The sequence below is a fragment of the Ovis canadensis genome, chromosome 1, assembly GCF_042477335.2.
Source record: "Ovis canadensis isolate MfBH-ARS-UI-01 breed Bighorn chromosome 1, ARS-UI_OviCan_v2, whole genome shotgun sequence".
NCBI lineage: Eukaryota > Metazoa > Chordata > Mammalia > Artiodactyla > Bovidae > Ovis > Ovis canadensis.
The window spans coordinates 86,306,039-86,326,747 of record NC_091245.1 but is presented as its reverse complement, the minus strand read 5'-3'; the positions used below and the strand labels follow the sequence as shown (position 1 = coordinate 86,326,747).

Genomic DNA, 20,709 nt, shown 5'->3' with positions numbered 1-20,709 from the left:
CTCTCATTTCTGTGAACGGAAAACAGATCCAGAGACTGGATCTGTGGAGATGCAGGGAAAAAAGAGATGTGTGCGAAACAAAGCCGGAGAAGGCCCAATTTCCCTGCGGAGAGAACTGTTTCTGGGCAGTTCACCAGGGCTACAAACCGTAAAGGGAGGGAGGGCTTGAAGTTAAGTAACCTGAGCGTCTGGCTGCCCCCCGACTCCCAACCCCGACACACGCTCACCCTCGCTCCTCTTTAACAGGCTGACGCACAACCCCACAGTCTCTGGGGCATCTCCGGCTGCTCCACTCAGATGGAGCAGCGCTCACTCGCCGGGTCCCAGTGCCCCTCCCGGGCCCCACCCCGCAGCCTTTGCACTTCCTGCCCGTCCCAGGCTGCGCCTGGCCCGTCCCCCGCGCTTCTCGGGGAGGCCGGCGCCAGCGAGCTCCTCCCAGAGCCGCAGCGAGAGCGGCCACTCCCTGTGCGCCGAGGCGGCTCGTGGGGTCTCGGCTCGTCGGACTGCAAGTGGCCTTCCCTTAGCCGCCAGGCCTTGCCCGCCCTGAGCTCCCTCGGCTGGGCGGGCCAGCACCTCCGGGACCATGCTACGCTGGCTGCGGGGCTTCGTGCTGCCCACGGCGGCCTGCCAGGACGTGGAGCCGCCGACGCGCTACGAGACCCTTTTTCAGAAACTGGACCGCAACGGGGACGGCGTGGTGGACATCAGCGAGCTGCAGGAGGGGCTCAAAAGCTTGGGCATCCCCCTGGGTCAGGACGCCGAGGAGGTGGGTCCCTGCGGGGCGCGGCCCGAGGGCCGGGAGGGCTGCAGGGACTCTGGGTGCTCCAGGACTAGGGCGGCGGCCCGCTGCTCTGCAGGAAGAGGCCGGACTTGAGGCGGCCAGCCCGCGAATGGTTCAGAAGCTCGGGGATGGGGACCGCGGCCAGGTACTCCGGAACGGATGCTCGTCGAGATCTGAAAGGCTACTGGTGTTTTTCCAGAAAAATGAGTGCGGCCGTGCTCTAGCTCGCTCCTAACAGTTCAAAATCCTCCCAGTACTTTTGGTACCCCTCCACTCCCTTTTTGTAGCTCTCAGCCTCTGCAAACATTTAATGAAGTTTTTTTTTTTTTTTCAGCTCTCACACTTCAGTGGCTCCAAGTTGTGTAAAAAGGCTCACATTTTGTATCTCTCTTCGAAGCTGCTTTCTTACACCAGACATCTTGCAGTTTTAGAACTGTTTGAAAAACCATCGTATTTCCCTCCCAACTTCCCGTTGAGGAGGAGAGGCAACATTCCATTGTTTAAGACATTCTTAATACCCAAAGTCCACAAGTTGACCTGAAGGGTTGGCCCGTCGTCTGAGCAATTTCGGCTTCTCTGAGTCATAATTGTGAGCCTGGGAGCAGCTCCTATAAGCAGGGCGGAGATATTTGGAACCTCTCCAGCCCCTCTGAAACGTGAGAGGTCACTTTGGCATTCTCTATCCCGAGAGGGAAAGTGAATACGTTCTGAGAGCCGACAACTGTTTTATAGTAGTATTTTAAGCTACTCATCCAATGCCTGTAGTAGTTACAGGTCTCTTCAAGTGGCTGTTTCTTCTTGAGTCAGATTTAGTAAGCTACAACTTTTAGGAAACTGCCCATTTTGTCTAAGGTTCATAATACTTATCTTCACTTACGGTTTTAAAGAAGTTCTGACTGTATCTCTAGTCGTTTCTTCTTCCTCCCACCTTCAGTCTCACCAGATCTTTTTTTCTTGCCAGTCCTTCTCCCTGTGGTGGCCAACTTTGGTATTTTTTGCTGATTGTCTGTTTTTAAATTTTCTCCCATTAGCTTTTGTTTATTGCTTTCTACTTTCTTTAGGTTTACTCATTTGCCCCTTCTCTGATTTCTTGAGTTGAATGTTTGATTCAGTAACTGACTCTGTGTGACCCAATGGACTGTAGCCCGCCAGGCTCCTCTGTCCATGGAATTCTCCAAGCAAGAATACAGGAGTGGGTTGCTATTCCCTTCTCCAGGGAATCGTCCTGACCCAGGGATCGAACCTGGGTCTCCTGCATTGCAGGCAGATTCTTTACCATCTGAGCCACCAGGGAAGCCCATTTTGAGCTACAATATCCCTTTGATCACTTTTTTCGTCTCATCCCATAAGTTTGTATTTTTGTCGTAACGTAGCTCCCAGTGTTTTCTAATGTCCAATATGATTTCATCCCTGACCCATGAATTATTTAAATGTGTGCTTTAAGTTTCAAAATATATGCTTTCTTTGTTGGTTCTTTGAAAGTATGAATAAAATAGATAAAACCTCTGGCAAGACTGCTTAAGAAAAAGAGGGAACTCAGGAATAAAAAATGTCTTCAGTTTTCTAAAATTTCTATAAGAATATATTATAAAATAAGTTGTATAAAACTATGTGTATGCAAACGTATATAACAGGATGGCATGTATTTGTCACATGCCTAATATACATATCTTATACATATACATAAAATATATTTTACACATACATACATATACATACTATCACTGTCTGTGCTCACGCCAGATATTAACTATTCTCAGTACTCTTTTTTGATTCTTCAATAAAAGTGTAATAATGATTGCTTTTGGATGGTAGGAGTTAAATTACCTTTTTACTTTCTTCTTCATAATTTTTGTATTATTTCAGTTTTTTAAAATGATCATACTTTATTATTTTTATGATTAGGAAAAAATAGAGGATTTTTAAAAAAATTAAATATCATCTCTCTGGGATGAGCTTTTCCGGACCACCCTCTATAGACGAGTTCATCACTGGTCTCTCCAAAAGGTATTTTTATTTATTGACTGTGTCCTCCACTAATACCAAACATCCTGAAGATGAGGATCATGTCTCATGATCTAAGCACAGTGATACAAAAAGATTTAAGGCTTGTGATTTGAAATACCCTAAACAAGGCAGTGGCTCATTTGAAATAATTAAAAGTTGGTTATTAAAAATTAATCAATTAAATATTCAACTGCAAAGCAGTTGTTAATGGTTTTATTTCCAGCATATATAGGACAGAAAGCCCAAAGTTCTCCTGTTGCAAGATGCCCAAAAATGCTGTATGCTGCTGCTAAGTTGCTTCAGTCGTGTCCGACTCTGTGCGACCCCATAGACAGCAGCCCACCAAGCTCCTCTGTCTCTGGGATTCTCCAGGCAAGAATACTGGAGTGGGTTGCCATTTCCTTTTCCAATGCATGAAAGTGAAAAGCGAAAGTGAAGTCGCTCAGTCGTGCCTAACTCTTAGCGACCCCATGGACTGCAGCCTACCAGGCTCCTCTGTCCATGGGATTTTCCAGGCAAGAGTACTGGAGTGGGGTGCCATTGCCTTCTCTGAAATGCTGTATAAGATAAAATAAACATATAAAAGTATTTTTTAGAGCAGTTTTTGGTTTACAAGAAAATTGAGAGGAAGGTACAGAGATTTCCCATACACCCTCTGCCCCTAGACATCACATACATAAGCCTCCCCCACTGTCAACATCATTTAACAGAGTGGTACTTTTTTTTTTTTTTTTTTTAACCAAGGATGAACCTACATTGACACATCATTATCACTTTAAGTTCATAGCTTACTTTAGGGTTCACCCTTGGTATTGTATATTCTATGGGTTTGGACAAATGTATAATGACATGTATTCATTATTATAATATCATATAGAGTGCTATTACTGCCCTAAAAGTCCTCTGTGCTCTGCCTATTCATTCCCACCCCCAACCACTGATCTTTTGTTTCCATAGTTTTGCCAGATAAACATCTTTTTGCACACATAGACAAACTTGTAAGAAAAGTCTAGCCAAACTATCTGGGTTTAAATCACGATTGTGCTACTTACTTGGTAACTTTGGGGCAAATTTTAAAATCTCTCCAGCCTCAGTTTTCACATCTGTGACAGAGGTGATATCAGTACTTATTTCATAGAGTTATTGTGAAGTATAAATGAATTAAAATATGTTAAATACTTAGAATAATACCTGGTACCTAATAAACAATCAACTAATTATAGGCTTTAAATATCTAATACTGTTTTTATAGTCACTATTAAAAAGAAGTGTCAGAGTCTCTGTAATTGTAGATTTGCCAACTTTATAATTTTGTCAGTTTCCCCCTTTTATAGTTTAAAAATAGACTATATAGTGGACTGTACACCCACTCCAGTGTTCTTGCTGGGAGAATCCCAGGGACAGGGGAGCCTGGTGGGCTGCTGTCTATGGGGTCGCACAGAGTCAGACATGACTGAAGTGACTTAGCAGCAGTGGACTGTACTACTGGTGAATTCAGATTTAGCATTGTTATATCTTCTTGGTGAATTGCTCTTTTTATGGTTTCTTGCCTACCCTTGTAGCATCAGTTCAGTTCAGTTCAGTCACTCAGTAATGTCTGACTCTTTGTGACCCCATGAATCACAGCACGCCAGGCCTCCCTGTCCATCACCAACTCCCGGAGTTCATTCAAACTCATGTCCATCAAGTCGGTGATGCCATCCAGCCATCTCATCCTCTGTCGTCCCCTTCTCCTCCTGCCCCCAATCCCTCCCAGCATCAGGGTCTTTTCCAATGAGTCAACTCTCCGCATGAGGTGGCCAAAGTACTGGAGTTTCAGCTTCAGCATCAGTCCTTCCAGTGAGCCCCCGGGCACAGTGCCTGACACACAGGCCAGAAGTGAATGCACTACAGTTTCTTCTTCTGATTGACCCTGCCTTTACATGTTTCCAAATTGCCTCATTATGCAATTAATGTTTTAGAAGAGATAAAATTCACATTAAGTTCTTCTAGGGTTCAGGAATTGCTTGTAGAAGGTAGTATGAGAAACAAGGGAGTTATTACTAATATTCCCACAAGAATCTAGTAATTCTGTCTGCTTTTTTTTCTTAGAATATCCCTCCTCCCTTTCCCCCTTCCCCTCCCCGCCTCCCTCTCCTTTTCTTCCTTCTGCCCTTCCTCCTCCTCCTTGTTTTTCATCAAAGGCCACATTAAAACATTCTAAAAGGATATTAATATTTGGATATGATTTGAGATACTCTGAGGAAAAAAATTCAAAACATCAAAGAGGAGAAGAAATAATCTGAATTTTAATTTACTGAAATGGAAATCAGAAAAATAAACTGATGAAGAGTCAGCAATTTTACCTGGAAGTTCTTATGTTGATTCAATTTAGGCTTGGAAAGCTTTGTAATAGTATAGGACCAAACAAACAAACAAACAAATCTAGATTTAGAATGAATAAGGCAATATAATGAAAAAAGGAAGATCTTGACTTTTTTTATACAGATTTTTACAGATTATTTTTTATTTCTCCTCAAATCGTGGCACCATTTAGTAGCAATTCTTTTATTAATAGCGGAAGGGAAAATGGGGCAGACTGTGTAGCATATGAAGATATTCCTGTACCCATGTTCACAGCTAACTGATCTAACAGTTGTGTTCAGTTGGCCTCTGAAGTCATGGACAATTTTAAAACTTAAGTTGCCTGCCATGTATTCACAGGCACAAACTCTTCTCTTACTGTAACCTTCTCAGGACAGACTTAGAATCATAAGAGGCATAGGACTCTTACAGCTGAGAGGATTACCAAGAGCTAGAAGGTAAGCAGCTCAAAGAATTTCATATTTGTTCTGGAGCCACTGCAGAAACCCAGTGAAGATAATGACCTGGCGTAGGGGCATGGGGGTGATCACAGAAGGAAAGGCCCATGCTGGCAAATTTTCATTCAGGTTCCTAGCATTTTTACAAGGATTCCCAAGTTCCTTAACCTTAGAAGAAGTCTTAAAAAGTGTGATTAAACAACTTAAAAAAAAGAAAAAAAAAAGGTAGACCAACACCACTAGTCATTACGACTCCACAGTCCATGTCTCAAAATTCCCCTACCCACTTTTCTCTAAAAAGAAGTTCTACCTTTAGAGACAGACCTGTGCAGAAGTCTTTCAGGAAGCTTCTGGAGAAAAGACTCTTCCTGGAGTGAGGTGGAAACAGGCTTTCTGATTGGATGATCCGGGGGTGGGGCGGGAACTCAGCGACCTCGCACGCCAGATCTGGCCCCCAACGCCGCGTGCACCGTGTGCCTCTGCTCTGGAGCCGTTGCCTGCATGGTCGCCTTCCTGTTCTGTACCTGGCAGAAGGGCTTTGGCTTTGGTAGCAGAGAGACAGCTGCTACTTCAGGTTTCTTCCATCTCGGCCTGCGGTGGGCAGAGATTGCCATCTTGCCTTTCACATTCACCTCGAGACTCACAGGGTCACAGTGTGGACCACTCTAGTCGCTTCTCTCGCCAGAGACATCCCAGATGGACGCCTCCTATGAAAAACTGTTTTCTCACCTAGACCATAATGAAGACGGGACCCTGGACATCTTTGAGCTTCAGGAAGGCCTGCAGGGTGTAGGGGTCGTTCAGGATGGAGAGAAGGTGGGCTTCAGAGGGGCTGTGATCGGAGAGATGTTGGGGCTGAGAATTCTGGCGGAGCCTTGGGCAGAGAAGCCTACTGTCAAATTTACAGGTTCCTAAACTTGATCTGGGCTACCAGTGTAGTTTTCAGGTCAATTACCAACGTTACTGTAGGAAGAATAACAATGTTACTAATAGTCTTCTCAAGCATTTTTCTCAGTTTCCTCCCTGGCTCTAATATGATAATTTAGGAATATAGTAAGGAATACAATAACTAATCATTATTAAGTGTTCCAAAAGTATCCAGGGAAGGAAAAAGACTTCAAGGCAAGTCCTGAGACAAAATAACTAACTAGAGATGAACTCGGGCTTCTGAATTCAAATTGCTCTCAAGATATTGGATGCAGACTGGTTTTTGGAGTCACCTTGTTCAAGGTACTCACCTGTTATTAGTAGCCTATGAGCATCAGCCCCAAGAATGCTCCCTCCCCTCTTTAGGGAACTGGCATAATCACTATGTGTGTGTTTTGAGAGTTGTGTGGTAGTTGAAACTTCTCTAATACTGGACTTTGAAGGAGGACAATCAGTCTGAATGGCTTGTAGTCTTGGGGTCTCACCCAAGCTAATATGTCCTTATAACTTGCTTTAATCATCAGACTTTTAAAAATGAGCTTGGGCATTGTTTGCTTTGCAGATCTTTCCCCCAGCAACCTAGGTTAGAGGATCCTTCTCAGTATGTGATGCCACATGCATTTTTGTTATTTCCAAGAAATTTTCTGTTTGGAAGTTATTATTGAGTATAATTATTGTTTTCTAATAATATTTGCTCTTTGGATGTTTAACTCAGAAGACTGGGAGATCCATGAGAGGTAAAGATTGTCAAATTCATTTGAAAATTTGGCACTTCATGCTCAAAAACCTGTCAGTTGAGTTCTGTCATGTTAAGATTTGGTAAAACTCTTCTTCTAATAAGCTGTGTGAGCTTTGGAAGTCTATATTTTAATCATCCATTCAGTCATTGATCAGTTGTATTTTGAGCACATTTTATATGCCAAGCACTGTGTCTTGATTTCTTCATTTGTAACATCGGAGGCCTGGACTGCATGTTGTCTATAGACCAGGCCAGTCGAAAATATTCTCTCTGTAAATTGCACTTGGATTTTTATGTTTTTCTTTTTAAACCTATTGCCCTTAATGCTTTTTTAAAGCTTCTCTTGTACTTAGATTTTCAAGTGTGACTTTTATTTATTTATTAGGAATAAACTAACCTTTCATAAGAAATTCTAGATTATGCCATAAACAGGTTCAGTCTTTGAAACACTTTACTTCTTTATCAAAACAAAAATTTTGTTTGTTTGTTTGTTGTTTTTCTTGGTAATAGATGGTGTGAGCCATATAAAAAGGCTTTTTGTTGCTGATGAGGGCTTGTGTATCAAAACTCCAGTGGACTCTGCAGTAACCACATCAGTTCAGTTCAGTTCAGTCACTCAGCCATGTCCGACTCTTAACGACCCTATGGACTGCAGCACGCCAGGCCTCCCTATCCATCACCACCTCCCAGAGTTTACTCAAACTCATGTCCATTGAGTCGGTGATGCCATCCAACCATCTCATCCTCTGTTGTGTCCTTCTCTCACCTTCAATCTTTCCCAGCATCAGGGTCTTTTCAACTGAGTCAGCTCTTCGCATCAGGTGGCCAAAGTATTAGAGTTTCAGCTTCAACAGCAGTCCTTCCAATGAACATTCAGGACTGATTTCCTTTAGAATGGACAGGTTGAATGTCCTTGTAGTCCAAGGGACTCTCAAGAGTCTTCTCCAACACTACCATTCAGAAGCATAAACTTTGGCGATCAGCTTTCTTTATAGTCCAACTCTCATGTCCCTACATGACTACTAGAAAAACCATAGCCTTGACTGGACGGACCTTTGTTGGCAAAGTAATGACTCTGCTTTTTAACATGCTATCTAGGTTGGTCATGACTTTACTTCCAAGGAGTAAGCGTCTTTTAATTTCATGGCTACAGTCACCATCTGCAGTGATTTTGGAGTCCCCAGAATAAAGTCTGCCACTGTTTCCACTGTTTCCCCATCTATTTGCCATGAAGTGATGGGACTAGATGCCATGATCTTCGTTTTCTGAATGTTGAACTTTAAGCCAACCCTTTCACTCTCCTCTTTCACTTTCATCAAGAGACTTTTTAGTTCTTCTTTGCTTTCTGTCATAAGGGTGGTGTCATCTGCATATCTGAGGTGATTGATATTTCTCCTGGCAATCTTGATTCCAGCTTGTGCTTCATCCAGCCCAGTGTTTCTCATGATGTACTGTGCATATAAGTTAAATAAGCAGGGTGGCAATGTACAGCCTTAACATACTCCTTTTCCTATTTGGAACCAGTCTGTTGTTCCATGTCCAGTTCTAACTGTTGCTTCCTGACCTGCATATAGGTTTCTCCAGAGGCAGGTCAGGTGGTCTGGTATTCCCATCTCTTTCAGAATTTTCCACAATTTATTGTGATCCACACAGTCAAAGGCTTTGGCATAGTCAATAAAGCAGAAATAGATGTTTTTCTGAAATTCTCTTGCTTTTTCAATGATCCAGCGGATTTTGGCAATTTGATCTCTGGTTTCTCTGCCTTTTCTAAATCCAGCTTGAATATCTGGAAGTTCACAGTTCATGTATTGTTGAGCCTGGCTTGGATAATTTTAAGCATTACTGTACTAGTGTGTGAGATGAGTGCAATTGTGTGGTAGTTTGAGCATTCTTTGGCATTGCCTTTCTTTGAGATTGGAATGAAAACTGACCTTTTCCAGTCCTATGGCCACTGCTGAGTTTTCCACATTTGCTGGCATGTTGAGTGCAGCACTTTCACAGCATCATCTTTCAGGATTTGAAATAGCTCAACTGGAATTCCATCACCTCCACCAGCTTTGTTCATAGTGATGCTTGCTAAGGCCCACTTGACTTCACATTCCAGGATGTCTGGCTCTAGGTGAGTGATCACACCATCATGATTCTGGGTTGTGAAGATCTTTTTTGTACAGTTCTTCTGTGTATTCTTGCCACCTCTTCCTAATATCTGCTTCTGTTAGGTCCATACCATTTCTGTCCTTTATTGAGCCCATCTTTGCATGAAATGTTCCCTTGATATCTCTAATTTTCTTGAAGAGATCTCTAGTCTTTCCCATTCTGTTGTTTTCCTCTATTTCTTTTCACTGATCGCTGAGGAAGGTTTTTTTTAATCTCTTCATGCTATTCTTTGGAAATCTGCATTCAGATGGGTATATCTTTCCTTTTCTCCTTTGGTTTTTGCTTCTCTTGTTTTCACAGCTATTTGTAAGGCCCCCTCAGACAGCCATTTTGCTTGTTTTGCATTTCTTTTCCTTGGGGGTGGTCTTGCTCTCTGTCTCTTCTACAATGTCACGAACCTCTGTCCGTAGTTCATCAGGTACTCTATCAGATCTAGTCCCTCAAATCTGTTTCTCACTTCCAATGTATAACCGTTAGGGATTTGATTTAGGTCATACCTGAATGGTCTAGTGCGTTCTAAGGAGTTCATGATTTGAGCCACAGCCACAGTCAGCTCCTGGTTTTTGCTGACTATATAGAGCTTCTCCATCTTTGGCTGCAATGAATCTATCTTTCTGATAGATGTGAAATCTATCTGATTTCAGTATTGACCATCTGGTGATGTCCATGTGTAGAGTCTTCTCTTGTGTTGTTGGAAGAGGGTGTTTGCTATGACCAGTGCGTTCTCTTAGCAGAACTCTATTAGCCTTTGCCCTGCTTCATTCCATATTCCAAGGCCAAATTTGCCTGTTACTCCAGGTGTTTCTTGACTCCTGCGTTTGCATTCCGGTCCCCTATAATGAAAAGGACATCTTTTTTTGCTGTTAATTCTAGAAGGTATTGTAGGTCTTCATAGAACTGTTCAACTTCAGCTTTTCAACATTACTCGTTGGGGCATAGACTTGAATTACCATGATATTGAATGGCTTGCCTTGAAAACAAGCAGAGATCATTTTTGGCATTTTTGAGACTGCATCTAAGTACTGCATTTCAGACCCTTTTGTTGACTATGATGGTTAATACATTTCTTCTAAGGCATTCTTGCCCATAGTAGTGTATATAATGCTCATCTGAGTTAAATTCACCCAGTGCAGTCCATTTTAGTTCACTGGTTCCTAAAATGTCAATGTTCACTCTTGCCATCTCCTGTTTTTTCACTTCCAATTTGCCCTGATTCATGGACCTCACATGCCAGGTTCCTATGCAGTATTGCCCTTTACAGCAATACAGTAACCACACAAAACCTTTTATTTCAGGGAATGCTATCTCTGGTGACAGTCCAAGAAGCTAAACAATGACTTAGGTAACAGCCCCAAATGGCCAGGAATTGATTGATCACTGACAGCTTCCCCTATTTTTGTCCCTGCTTCCAATTTAGGACCAACCAGAGAGAGCTAAATATGTCCCCCAGCCAATCACACAGGGTGACCCACTTAAATCCAAAAGTTTTCCCAGGCCAGCAGTCTCCAGTCAGGGCACACTGGGAAACTCCTTTTTCCCTACTATAAAGTTTCTCACTCTTCTTCCTGCCTCTGAGCCAAGACACAAGTGCAAATCTCAGTGCATGTACTGAGTAATCAGAAAATGATTTCTAGATGAAGATCATCCTTAATCTAATTTTGAAAGTAATTAAAGATTAATAGTTATTTTTTAGTGACAATAAAATGTATTTGCTTTTAAAATGTAATGATTGGTGGCATTTGAATCAAGACTATTTAGGTTGCAGATAAGAGAATTCTACTGATACTAGTTTAAACAAAAAAGACCAGAATTCTTTGTAGATACCCTTTATTAGTTTGAGGAAGCACTACTCAGAGTTTTTAGTTTGCTCAGAATTTTTAGTCATAATGATGTAGAATCCATCAAAACTTTTTCCACATTTACTGGGGTGATCATATGACTTTTTTATTCTGTTACTGTGGTAAATTATAAGATTAAAAAAACAAAACAAAACATGTTAACCTAACCCTACATTACTGGTATACATTTATCTTTTGTATATATGTGTGTCCATATATAGTGTTATGTGTATACATATTATAGTATTATATGTGAATATATAGTATCCATCTTGTGTTGTATTCATACAATTATATACATAGTATACATATTTTATTATTGTATCCATATACATTGGAAAAGACCCTGATGCTGGGAGAGACTGGGGGCAGGAGGAGAAGGGGACGACAGAAGATGAGATGGCTGGATGGCATCACCGACTCTATGGACATGAGTTTGGGTAAACTCCAGGAGTTGGTGATGGACAGGGAGGCCTGGCATGCTGAGATTCATGGGGTCGTAAATAGTCAGACATAACTGAGCGACTGAACTGAACTGAACATTATATATATATATATATATGTATATATATATATATATATATAGAGAGAGAGAGAGAGAGAGAGAGAGAGAGAGTGTATGTATATTATTGTTTGTGAAATAATATTTCTCAAAACAAATTATTTTTCTTGATAGAGAGAGACAATTTGATATGACAGCTTTTTATAAGGATCATCTTTAGGAAAAGGTCATGTAATTTTGGGAATTCAAAGGGAAAAAGACTATTTTAAACATTTAAATTTAGGTCAAGATTTTGTCTTCTATCTTAGAATTTATAAAATACATTTCTTAATAGGAAAATAGCCAATTTGCTTAAAGTTTTTGTACAAAAAATTCAGTATTTTTAACCCATATAAAATATCTCTAATTTTTTTCTTTTTTATAGAAAATTTTCACTACTGGTGATGTCAACAAAGATGGGAAGCTGGATTTTGAAGAATTTATGAAGTACCTTAAAGACCATGAGAAAAAAATGAAATTGGCATTTAAGAGTTTGGACAAAAATAATGATGGTTTGTCTTTATTTTCTGTTTATCAACAGCTATGAAGAAGCACTTCTATGCTTCCAAAAGTCTAAAAGAATGTATATTTTAGTCTGTCTTTTTAAGATGATAATTATTGCTTATGTTAATATTTGTTTTCCTTAGTATATGATTTTTATATAGAATGTTTTTAGTGGGGAAAAGTTATGTGTAGTTTTTTCCAATGAATCATAAACTGTGAGTAGGGCCTTTGGTAAAATATTAATTATGGAACCTTATACTGATTTGACTTAAAGTTATGGTTTAAAAATAACAATTATGTTTTCTTGCTCTCTGAGCAAGAGAGATTTATTTTTATTCATACTAAGCACAAGTGTTTTCCCTGGAGAAGGAAATGGCAAACCACTCCAGTATTCTTGCCTGGAGAATCCCATGGATGGAAGAGCCTGGTGGGCTACAGTCCACGGGGTTGCAAAGAGTTGGACACAACTGAGTGACTTCACTTTCACAAGTGTTTTATATTCTAAACTTTAAATAACTTTCAGATTATCTTATATCTGATAAGTCTTTTTGAAAGAATTACCTGTGATCAGAGAAGATACTCTCTGATTGTGAAAGTTAGAAAAGAAAATAGCAAATAGATATTTAAATATATACCTTCTGATTGGGATTAAGGTTTTTCTATTTATTACTAGCTTGGAGTTAGAGTCCCAGTCATGTAGAGCAAAAAGCAAGGGCCACAGTAGGAGAAAGGAAGCAGCTATCAAACTCTTATCACCAGAGGCAACCTTTGATAAGAAGAGGGAGTTTATTTTAAAAATATATAATGTAGCTTCAGACCCCTCCCTATGTATAAGTGGTTGAGGCCATTCCATTCACAGATTTATTATTCAAGAAACAAGTTAAACAAATAAACAGAAAATATGGTTCATACCAGGGTAGGCAGACTTTTTTTTTTTTTTTTTTAATAAAAGGCCAGATAGGAAATATTTAGCCTAGTGAGCCATATGATCTCAGTTGCAGGCACTCATCTCTGTTGTCACCCTGCAGAAACAGCCTTAGATAATATGTAAATGAGTGGGCATAGCTGTGTACCAATAAAACTTTATTTGTAAAAGCAGGCAACAGGCCTTATTTGGCCAGAAGGTTATAGTTTACTGAAAAGTGAAAGTGAAAGTCTCTCAGTCGTGTATGACTCTTTGCAACCCCATCGACTATGTGTGTGTTAGTCTCTCAGTCTTGTCTAACTCTTTGCAACCCCATGGACTGTAGCCCACCAGTCTCCTTTGTCCATGGGATTCTCCAGGCAAGAATACTGGAGTGCATAGCTATTCCCTTCTCCAGAGGATCTTCCCAACCCAGGGATCGAACCCAGGTCTCCCACATTGCAGGCAGATTCCTTACCAGCTGAGCCACCAGGGAAGCCTGAAGTGAGTCCGCTCAATCAAGTCCGATTCTTTGTGACCCCATGGACTATAGAGTCCATGGAATTCTCCAGGTCAGAATACTGGAGTGGGTAGCTGTTCCCTTCTCCAGGGGTCTTCCAAACCCAGGGATCGAACCCAGGTCTCCTGCATTGCAGGCAGATTCTTTGCCAGCTGAGCCAAAAGGGAAGTGCAAGAACACTGGAGAGGGGAGCCTATTTCTTCTCCAGCAGATCTTCCCCACCCAGGAATCAAACTGGTGTTTGCTGCGTTGCAGGTGGATTCTTCACCAACTGAACCACCAATGAAGCCCTGGTTTATACTGAACCATAACTTTAGTTAGATTCAAGGCAAGTTCCTTCAAACAAACAACTAAATCCTTTGAATGGTTTTGATGATTGTTCAAATCTGTGACTCTCAGCTAGGAAGAACTGAGTTTGTGGTGGAAAGTAGTACTGTTAGAACATTTATTAGCACCCATAAACCTTACATTGTATGCCCCAACTCTACCTTAGTCTAATCTTACAGCAAAATTCAATTCTTACAGTCAACTTAGTTTCTTCCCGCAAACTTTCATCCTAAGACTGTCTATATAGTGTTAGGTCAGGCAGTTCCTGGAGATGAAGCTAACTAAGGATCATCTCCAGATAAGTAGAGGCTGATCATCCAGTGTGTATGGTGTGCACACATCAATGGTTAATTTCAGAAAGTTCTAAATGAACCAGAAGAAATAAAGGTGAAGTATTTCTATTTTATTTTTTAATTGAAGTATAGTTGACTTACAATGTTGTATTAAAGGTGAAACTTATGATACATTTGTAGTAGATCAAACAGTTTCCTCTCAATTTATCTGTTTGTATATTTAAAAACACTTTCTCATTATAGGTTCATATTTGTGTTTATTAGACTTTCATGAAGGAAACTGGGACTTCCCTGGTGGCTCATTGATAAAGAATTTGCCTGCCAATACAGGAGACATGAGTTTGATTCCTGGTTTGGGAAGATTCCCTGGAGAAGGCAATGGCAACCCACTCCAGCATTCTTGCCTGGGAAATCCATGGACAGGGGAATCTGGCAGGCTGTAGTCCATTGGCTTGCAAAAGAGTTAGACACAACTTAGCGATTAACAAACAACGAAGGAAAGCATATATAATCTATCCTAATTATTCATGAATTCTGTATTTGAGAATTTGTCTACTTGATAAAATTTAACTCCAGAAGTAACCCCCAAATTATGCTCACAGTACTTTTGCAGTCATTCATGGATTTGCATAGAGAAGCCACAAGCTTCATTTGCTTGGTGAGCACATTTCTAGCTGAGACAGAATAAGGTGATGCTCTGCTTCCCTGTTGTAGCTTTTGTACTGTAAATAAGTCCTTCTGCAGCCTATTTGGTGCCATGTCTTTTGCATTTTTGTGTTTTTTTGTTAATGATTTCACTATTTACAATGGCTACCAAGAGCAGTGCTACAATGTTGATGTGCATTCCTAAATGTGGGAAGGCTATGAAGTGTCTTTGGAGAAAAATATATGTATCAAAACACTTTACTCAGACAAGAGTTATAGTGCTATTGACCATGAGCTCACTGTTGATGAGTCAGCATTAACTTTTATATATATATATATATATATATATATATAACTTAATATGTTAATAACATATATATATCAGTTTTTATATATATATGTGTGTGTATATATATATATATAAAACAAGGTGAATTTAAACAGAAACACACAGCAAACAAGTTTTTGTATTGATCAGTTGATGAGAAAATTGATGAGAAAACGAGAGGCTTATAGGAACCTAACCCCATATTTCCCTTAGGAACAATGGTTCCGTTTCCCTTAATTCTGTGTTCATAGTGACCTTATAGGAAGTAACCAGCTTGAATAATGAAAACCAACTGTATTTCTTTGAGAGGGCAATTATAAATGTGATTATTCAGAACGGTGTTGGAAGACTTTCATTGCTAAAAAGGCTGGCTGTTTCTGAAAGCCTCTGGCTGTCCAGATTCTCATGCTGCTCCTTTTTTCTCCCTAGAAAGTTCTCTCCCAATCCTATCATCCCTTCAAAGTCCTTCTCTTAAATGCAGTCTTTTCCTCTCACCACTAACAGTAATTTTTGTCTTCCTCTTTTCCTGGAGAACTTTGCTATTAATCCTGGTTTGGCATCAGACCCTCTCTTGTTTTGTTTCATCCTTTTCTATTCATACTAGTCTTAGGATCATTATGAGTCTGTGAACTGCTTCAGGGAAATGCAGTCTTACAATTTACTGCTTGTATTTTCTCTTTCTTCTTCTCTGTTTCTCCTTTCCACAGCATGCTCTAATTGCTCTCATCATAATAATTTTCCTTCTTCCATCATCCTGCTATCCCTGCTTTCTTCATTTTTATTGCCAGATCTCTCAAAAGAATATTTCACACTCTTTGGCTTCATTTAGTCATTTTTCTACTTTCTTTTAACTCAGTGCAATACATCTTTATGCATAATAAATGCTTCATCATTTAATAAATGCATACTTTATATTTAAGAGATCCTACCTTAACTGAATTTACTTCAAAATTTGAGTGTCTTGATTTGTACTTCAATTCTGTTGCTTCTTAATGTGGTTTCTTTGTAGGGCCATGTAAGCTCAGTCTCTTCTTTTGATGGAATCATTATTTACCTACAAGGCTGTTATGATTTTTGAATGAAATAATATATGTGTATTTATTTAATATATTTGTTAAAATTTGAGTTGGTGTTGCAGTATGTATTTAAGCAAATCTGTAACTCATCTAAATTCATAATACTACCTTAATCAGTTCAAGGCTTTCCCTTATAAAGTAAGGGATTTGAAAGTCATATTTCTAAGGTCCTTGTCACTTCTGAGTTTATAATTTTTATTTTTTAAAGGAAAAATTGAGGCTTCTGAAATTGTCCAGTCTCTCCAGATACTAGGTCTAACTATTTCTGAACAACAAGCAGAGTTGATTCTTCAAAGGTAAGCTCTTCACGTATTGACAACAGTTTTTTTTTTTTTTTTTAATTTTAATATCCTGTGTTAGAGATCTGCATTTGTAAGCATGGCTTAAAACAATTCTCTGCACCTTATCATTCCTCACAATATCTTTTCCTGCTTTTCTCCCTTTTCATTTTGTGTGTGCTCATGCACCTAAAGTATAGGAATGAGAAAACTCTCTCAAGGCCTCCAAGACTGGTGGAATGATAGGAAGGTGCTAAATCTCTACAGAAGGAGCCTAAAAGTTTTAGTGCTATCTTGTTTCCTATTTGGTTTCTAATGTGACAGTAGAACTCATTGTTTCAAGATGAGGAGTCAAGCAGATGCATCACTTCTTAATCTTATGCGTGACATGACTGGATAAGAGAGAAATCCCAAAGGTCTCCTCACTGACTGACAAAGAAACTGATTTCAAAAGAACAAACAAGTCGAATAAAAAAATGGCAGAAAAACTGAACAGACATTTTTCCAAGAAAGATATACAGGTGGCCAACAGGAGCATGAAAAAGTGCTCAACATTGCTAATCAGCAAAGAAGTGCAAGTCAGAACTACAGTGAGATAGCACCTCAAACCTGTGAAAATGACCATCATCAAAAAGATCACAAATAAAGAATGCTGATGAGGACATGGAGAAAAGGGAACCCTTGTACTTTGTTGGTGGGAATGTAACTTGATGCAGCCACTGTGGAAGACAGTATGCAGGTTCCTCAAAAAACTAAAAATAGAACTATTTGATCCAGCAATTTCACTCTGGGTATATATCAAAAAAAGAGAAAAGACTATTTCAAAAGATGCATGCACCCAGAATTCATAGCAGCACCATTTACAATAGTCAAAAAGAAGCAACCTAAGTGGCCATCAACAGATGAATGGGTAAAGAAGACATGGTAGATATATACAATGGAATATTACTCAGCCATAAAAAGGGATGAAATTTTCCCATTTGCAACAACATGGATGGACTTAGAGGGATTATGTTTAGTGAAATAAGTCAGACAAAGACAGATAAATACTGTAGATTATCACTTATATGTGGAATCTAAAGAACTAGTGAACAGGCTAGTGAAACAGACTCATAGATATAGTGAACAAACCAGTGGTTACTAATCAGGAGATGAAAGTGGGGAGGGCAAGATAGGGAGACAAGAGGTGCAAAGTACTATGTGTAAAATAAATAGGCTTCAAGGATATATTGTGCAGCACAGGGAATAAAGCCAATATTTTATGGTCACTATAAGTGGAGTATAGTCTATAAAAATTTTGAATCACTGTTGTACACCTGGAACTGATATATTATAAATCAGTTCTACCTTGATTAAAAAAAAAAGAAAAAAAGAGAAAATATCCCCCCAACACACATAAAAAGAAATACCTATTTCTTTCAGAAAATAGAGGTACAGTTTGAACATTATTGCCCAGGGCAGTCAGATTTAGTGTGTTATTTCACAGGATAGAGTGATAATTTCTGAAGTCTAAGTGTCCTTGAAGGCTTTTTTGTTACAAATACAGTACAGGGACCAATTAAAAAAAAAAGTGTAACAGAAAATAGAAAAGGGTAGTTACATTATATTAGTATTCTTGTCAGTGTTTTCAGTCTTCAACAGTACCTAAAAAGTTTCTTCCAAATGGCTTTATTGTCACATTTATCTCCTTTTGTATCTGTAGCATTTTCCTCCCTTCTGTCTATTCAGAATTTCCTCTGCAAGCAGCTGCTTAATAGGAAGGCCCAAATCTCAGAGCTATGCATTGGCATCACTTTTGTTAACATTGGATCGGAAAGGCTTTCCTGAGGAAATGTAAAGCTAAAACATGAAAAGGAGATAAACAGCAGTTTTAAAATTTTAATTTTTGGCCTCGCTGTGTGGTGTATGGTTTCCCAACCAGGGATCCAACCCGTGCCCCTTGCAGTGGAAATATGGAGTCCTAACCACTGGACCACCAGGGAAGGCCCTTAAATAGCATTTTGAAAGTGGAATATGGGGTATGCAATATTCTTCCCCAAAGCCACATTTTTCCAGGAAACTGAGAGTATTTCTCTGATTTGCTGGCCAGAAATCCTATTCCTATATTCCTTTTGGTAGCTTTAGGACCAATGCAAATTCTAGCCTAAGCTGCAGAATATATCACAGGTAATATAGAGGGTGGATTTTTAAATGACACTATATAATTGTATATATAAATATTTTATGACAACCTTATTGATAAGTAGTTTACATACAAAAAATTCATTCTTTTAAAGTTTGCAGGTCACTGGTTTTTACTATTTTCAGGGAGTTGCGCAACCATCACCATTATCTAATTTCGGAACATTTTCATCAACCTCCAGAGTAACTCTGTATTCACTAGCAGTCATTCCTTACTCCTCACCCTGCAAGCTCCCAGCAGCCACTGATCTACTTTGTCTGTTCTGGACATTCATAAAAAAATGGAATCATTCAGCATGTGGCATTTGTGTCTAGCTTTTTTCACTTAGCGTGTTTTCAAGCTTCATCCAAATTGTAGCATGCATCACTACTTCCTTCCTTTTTTAGACCAAGTTATATTCCATTTTATGTATATATTACACTTGATTTATCCATTCATCAACAGATGGACATTTGGGTCGCTTCCACTTCCAATATTTGTTGCTTCCAATATTCAACTATCATGAATATTGCTGCTATGAATATTTGTGCACACAGTTTTATGTGAACTTGTTTATAATTCTCTTGGGTATATACCTAGTGAAGAATCGCTGGGTCATATGGTAACTCTGTGTTCAACTGCTTGAAGAACCGACAGACTGCTTTCTGTAGTGATTGCACCGTTTTACAATCCCAGCAGCAGTGTGTGGAGGGCCTGAATTTCTCCACATCTTCCCTGATGTTATTTTCCGTCTTTTGATTTTAACCGTGGGTATGTGGTTATGAAGTGGTATGTCATGGTTTTTTTGTTTCCCCAGTGGCTAATGTATATTCTTTTGCACTGTTAGGCTATTACTATTATTATTAGCATTTATACTTTTTCAGTACAAATTTTAGAATATGTTTGGATTAGAAAAGAAGCTCAATTTTCCCTTTTACGAGACTTCTTTGTTACTCCACAAAACACTTTACTTCTGAAGCTTCTGGTCACTGAATATGTGGGTTTCCCCCCCACAACAGGCACTTCTCAGCGATGCCAGCTGGATGTCATACTGTATAATTCAGTTCTAACATTGTCGACCTGGAGGTAGTGTCAGATCCCACAAGTTCAGGGCTCAGTTTCACAAGACTGCTCTCCACTTCAGATGCCAGTCACAAGGAGTAGGAGGTCCCTAGGTTACCCACATAGTCTGCCTGACTTGGCTACAGATCAGAGGCTCCCATGACCTTCTCCCCACTTGGTTCAGTTATTTGCCAGACAGGTTCACAGAACTTGGGGAAATGTGTACTTGTGTTTATCAGTTTATGAAAGAATATTATAAAGGATACAGGTGAACAGCCAATAAAAAGATACACACAAGAGGAGGTCTGGGAGGGTCCCGAGCACAGGAGTTGGGATATATCACCCTGCTGGTGTGTGGATGTGTTTATTAACCAGAAGCTCCCTGAATCCTATACTGTTGGGATTTTTATGGAGGCTTCTTCACATAGGCATCATCAGTTATTAACTCCATTTTCAGTCCCTTTCCCCTTTCTGGATAATTGGGGGCTGGGGTTGGGAGGAAGGGGCTGAAAATTCCAAGCTTCTGATCATGGCTTAATTTTTCTGATGACCATTCCTCATCCAGGTGCCCAGCCAGAGTTGCCTCATTAGAACCAGAGATGCCCTAGGGCTTATATCACTTATAAAGTAGAAGGGCTATAGGGACTCTGAGGCAGGATCAGTGAACAGAGACCAAATTATACATTTTCTATTATCTCACAGTTGTGTTTTCAGTAGTATAAATCACAGATTTCCCCTTGAGGGCTCAGCCATCAGTGTGACTCATATACCTCCAAATGTCAGTTTCTTTTCTGCCATTTCACTCTCTCTTACCATTTCC

General features: G+C 39.7%; 1 protein-coding gene across 1 annotated transcript in view; it reads left to right on the top strand.

Moving 5' to 3' along the window:
- Window positions 1-265: 265 nt before the first annotated feature.
- LOC138445347 (mitochondrial adenyl nucleotide antiporter SLC25A24) overlaps window positions 266-20,709 on the top strand; it is a 59,070-nt gene continuing 38,626 nt past the window's right edge. Inside the window, exons 1-3 of the mRNA XM_069599271.1 lie at window positions 266-766; window positions 12,177-12,303; window positions 16,597-16,684. Coding sequence (XP_069455372.1) covers window positions 584-766; window positions 12,177-12,303; window positions 16,597-16,684 — 398 coding nt within the window. The 5' untranslated portion in view covers window positions 266-583. The remainder of the gene's footprint in view (window positions 767-12,176; window positions 12,304-16,596; window positions 16,685-20,709) is intronic.